The sequence below is a fragment of the Apis dorsata genome, unplaced genomic scaffold, assembly GCF_000469605.1.
Source record: "Apis dorsata unplaced genomic scaffold, Apis dorsata 1.3 scaffold_217, whole genome shotgun sequence".
Taxonomy (NCBI): domain Eukaryota; kingdom Metazoa; phylum Arthropoda; class Insecta; order Hymenoptera; family Apidae; genus Apis; species Apis dorsata.
Genome location: NW_006263500.1, coordinates 458,638 through 461,676, shown reverse-complemented (window position 1 = coordinate 461,676; position 3,039 = coordinate 458,638). Strand labels below are relative to the sequence as shown.

Below are 3,039 nucleotides of genomic sequence, written 5' to 3'. Positions count from 1 at the left end.
TTTTTTTTTATCATTTATAAGTTCTATGTTCATTGATGAGATTGTATTATGTGTAAGAACGATTATGAAGAAAGATTGAAACTATATTATTTGATTGGATTTATGTTTAAAAAATATTTAAATAAAGTAATAATTGTTTTTAGAAAATAATTAATAATATATACTTGATATTGTGTTGCTCCTTAAATTTATTTTAATTGTTATTTATTGTTATTAATTGTTATTATATTGTGCAAATAATTATTATTTTGTAATAAAAAAATATATTATATTGCACTATTTTTTAGTAAATTTTATGTAAATAATTTTCATATGTTTAATTATTAATGAAAACACGATGAAAATATTACAAAATAATAGTGCAGAATAAGTATATTTAAATAGTAAATGAGTTTTAAAATTATTTAAAAAGTAATAAATAATTTATATTGATATAAGCTATTTTTTTAATTATTTCAAAAGTAAATTTTGAATATTTGAAATAAATTAAATGGAATAAATTAAAGAAAAGTTTAAATTCAGATCCAATTTTACTTAAAAAAGAATACTTAGAAGAATATCTGTAAAAATATTTTTTTAATAATAAAATAATGTTTTTGATGATACTAGTAAAAAGTAAAAACTATAAGTTTTATTACTAGTTTGTAACTGTTCGAAGCAAATTCAAATAAACTACTGACGTTTTTGCTACCTAAAAACAATTCCATAAAATATTTTATTGCTTATTTCTAAAAATGTTTGAAAAAGAGAAACTTACAGTACTAAATGTGTTCAAAGACAATTCGATTATTTTTCCTGCTGTTAATTTTGGTGGATGCTGTGATATGGAGATTAGTAAAATAAGATCATAAGCTTCCTTAGGTGATAATTTAAACCAATCGATTTCATAGGAAGCTGTACCAATTTGACTACACTAATAATAATTATTGACTTTGTTTAATAAAATAGAAAATATTAAAATAAACGAAATTCTTATAATTACCTGCTCGGTCAAAATTTCACCTATATAGCAGAATATAAATATATTAAATGTGAAAGAAATCAATAAGGTAAAAAAAGTTAAAAGTGTAATTGTATCGCCTACTGACCATTCCTAAAATAATAAATTTATAATCAATCTTTAACTTATATATAATTTAATTTTATTGCTTACCATTATGCAATAATATTCAAGCATACACATATCTATCGTACACTCTATAATTTCTGTAAAGCATATCTCTCGTAAAGCTTCTTCTATATTATTTGAAAATCTATAATTTTCACATATTTGCTTTTTTAAAGTTCCTTTTCGTATGTATTTTAATTTTTAAGGATTTTTATCATATGCATTTATTCAAATTAATAATATTTGATTCTTACCTTAATACTTCTACATGATCGTGCACAATAAGAGCAAAAGGATCACAATCTTCATATTTCTTTTTTTCCTTGTTCTCGACCAAATCTTGTAATCTTGCTATTTGTACCTGAATTTGTCCGCATATATGTGTAACAAAGATCGTTGCTAAACTGTATGCAACCGTTGAGACACTATACATGATCATCGCTGTGAAGCAATGTATACAATACACAATTTCATATGTAGGACTAGACTGTGTATCAAAAAATGGATCATAGCCAATATAAGGTAATGGTCTGATTGTGTAATTGTCCTTATTCCTTCCTTTCGACAAAAATTGCATTATTGTATGATATGACATTCCTCCTGTATATAAAAAGACGGCACACATGGTGATAAGTTTTCTGCTAATCGTTGCATATTTTAGCATGATCGTTCGATGATTTGAATTTTCCACCATCATCCAGTCTTTTCTCATATGTTCGATGCATCTTTCAAACGAGGATCCTTTTATGCCAAGGTAGCAATATTTAATTGTGGATGATAAACAAAATCCAGCTGGGCCGAATGCTTTCACTTTCATATGCAAATTTTTTTCTACGAAAAGGATATGATGACCGGATGGTAAAATGATGAATAATAGGCTAGAGAAGCACGTGCCCATTAGAATAATAGAAATCAATTGCTCAAATTTGCTAGTTCGATTGTAAATGAGAGGCCACACTCCAATCGGTTTCAACAACCATTGACACATTTGTAATGTGTAATGTATATCACTTTTGTAATGACTATTTTTCAACTGACCATTAATATTGTCGTATGATCGATCATGCATACTGACAGCTGAAGTGCTTACTGTCGACTGATCAGCAAACTAGAAACTTTCTATCTGATATTGAACGCAAGCGCATTTCTGCGTTTTTATGAATGTATACTATAAACTTCATAATGTGCATGCATTTCGCGAATAGTTTAATCGATATCATCTTTTTTTATCATTTGCAGGTTTCCACATTCATTGAAGAGATTCTGTATGTAAGAGAAGATCTTATCATGTAGTTGGATTCATTTTTCAATATTTTATTGTAAGTATTTCTATTCTATATATTTCTCTAATAATAATTTTATATTATGTTATATATAATGTACTATTAATATTTTTTTAAAAAATATTTAATGTATACATACTTGATATTATATTATTCTTCAAATGTTTCGTTATTGTTTTAAATATTTTATGCAATTAATTAATATCTTATTATAAAAATATAGTAATAATTTATAAAATTATAATTTATAAAATTACATTGTATTGTTTTTTAATAAGTAAATTTTATATAAATAAATTTTAATTAAATGTTTAATTATTTATAAAAGATGAAAAAAATATATCACAAAAAATGATAAAAGTTTGCGATATAAGTTTCAAAATAATAAATCTAATATAGATAATATAATAGATAAATAAGTTTATCTATATATATATATAATAATTCTATGTATGTATATAATATATTTGATATTAAAATTGCTATTGTATATTATTCCAAATTTAAACTAAAATATCGAAATACAATAGATAATTAAATAAAATCAATTTTATAATATANATAGATAATATAATAGATAAATAAGTTTATCTATATATATATATAATAATTCTATGTATGTATATAATATATTTGATATTAAAATTG

At 23.1% G+C, this 3,039-nt stretch overlaps 1 protein-coding gene across 1 annotated transcript; it reads right to left on the bottom strand.

Moving 5' to 3' along the window:
• Positions 1-564: 564 nt before the first annotated feature.
• LOC102674387 (odorant receptor 43a-like) lies at positions 565-2,177 on the bottom strand. Its single transcript, XM_006615163.2, has 5 exons — positions 1,363-2,177; positions 1,154-1,253; positions 983-1,093; positions 758-913; positions 565-691 (listed from the first exon to the last, which is right to left on the bottom strand). The coding sequence occupies exons 1-5, from the start codon at positions 2,175-2,177 to the stop codon at positions 638-640; spliced, it is 1,236 nt and encodes a 411-aa protein (XP_006615226.1). The 3' UTR covers positions 565-637.
• Between the last annotated feature and the right edge of the window lie 862 nt (positions 2,178-3,039).

Bases quoted from the DNA above. Each gene is read 5' to 3' on its own strand.
- LOC102674387 (XM_006615163.2), bottom strand. From the start codon at position 2,177: ATGCATGATCGATCATACGACAATATTAATGGTCAGTTGAAAAATAGT. The intron at 1,254-1,362 runs GTAAGAATCAAA...TGAAAATTATAG, and splicing joins GATCATGTAGAAGTATTAAG to ATTTTCAAATAATATAGAAG. The intron at 692-757 runs GTAAGTTTCTCT...AATTGTTTTTAG, and splicing joins CTTTGAACACATTTAGTACT to GTAGCAAAAACGTCAGTAGT.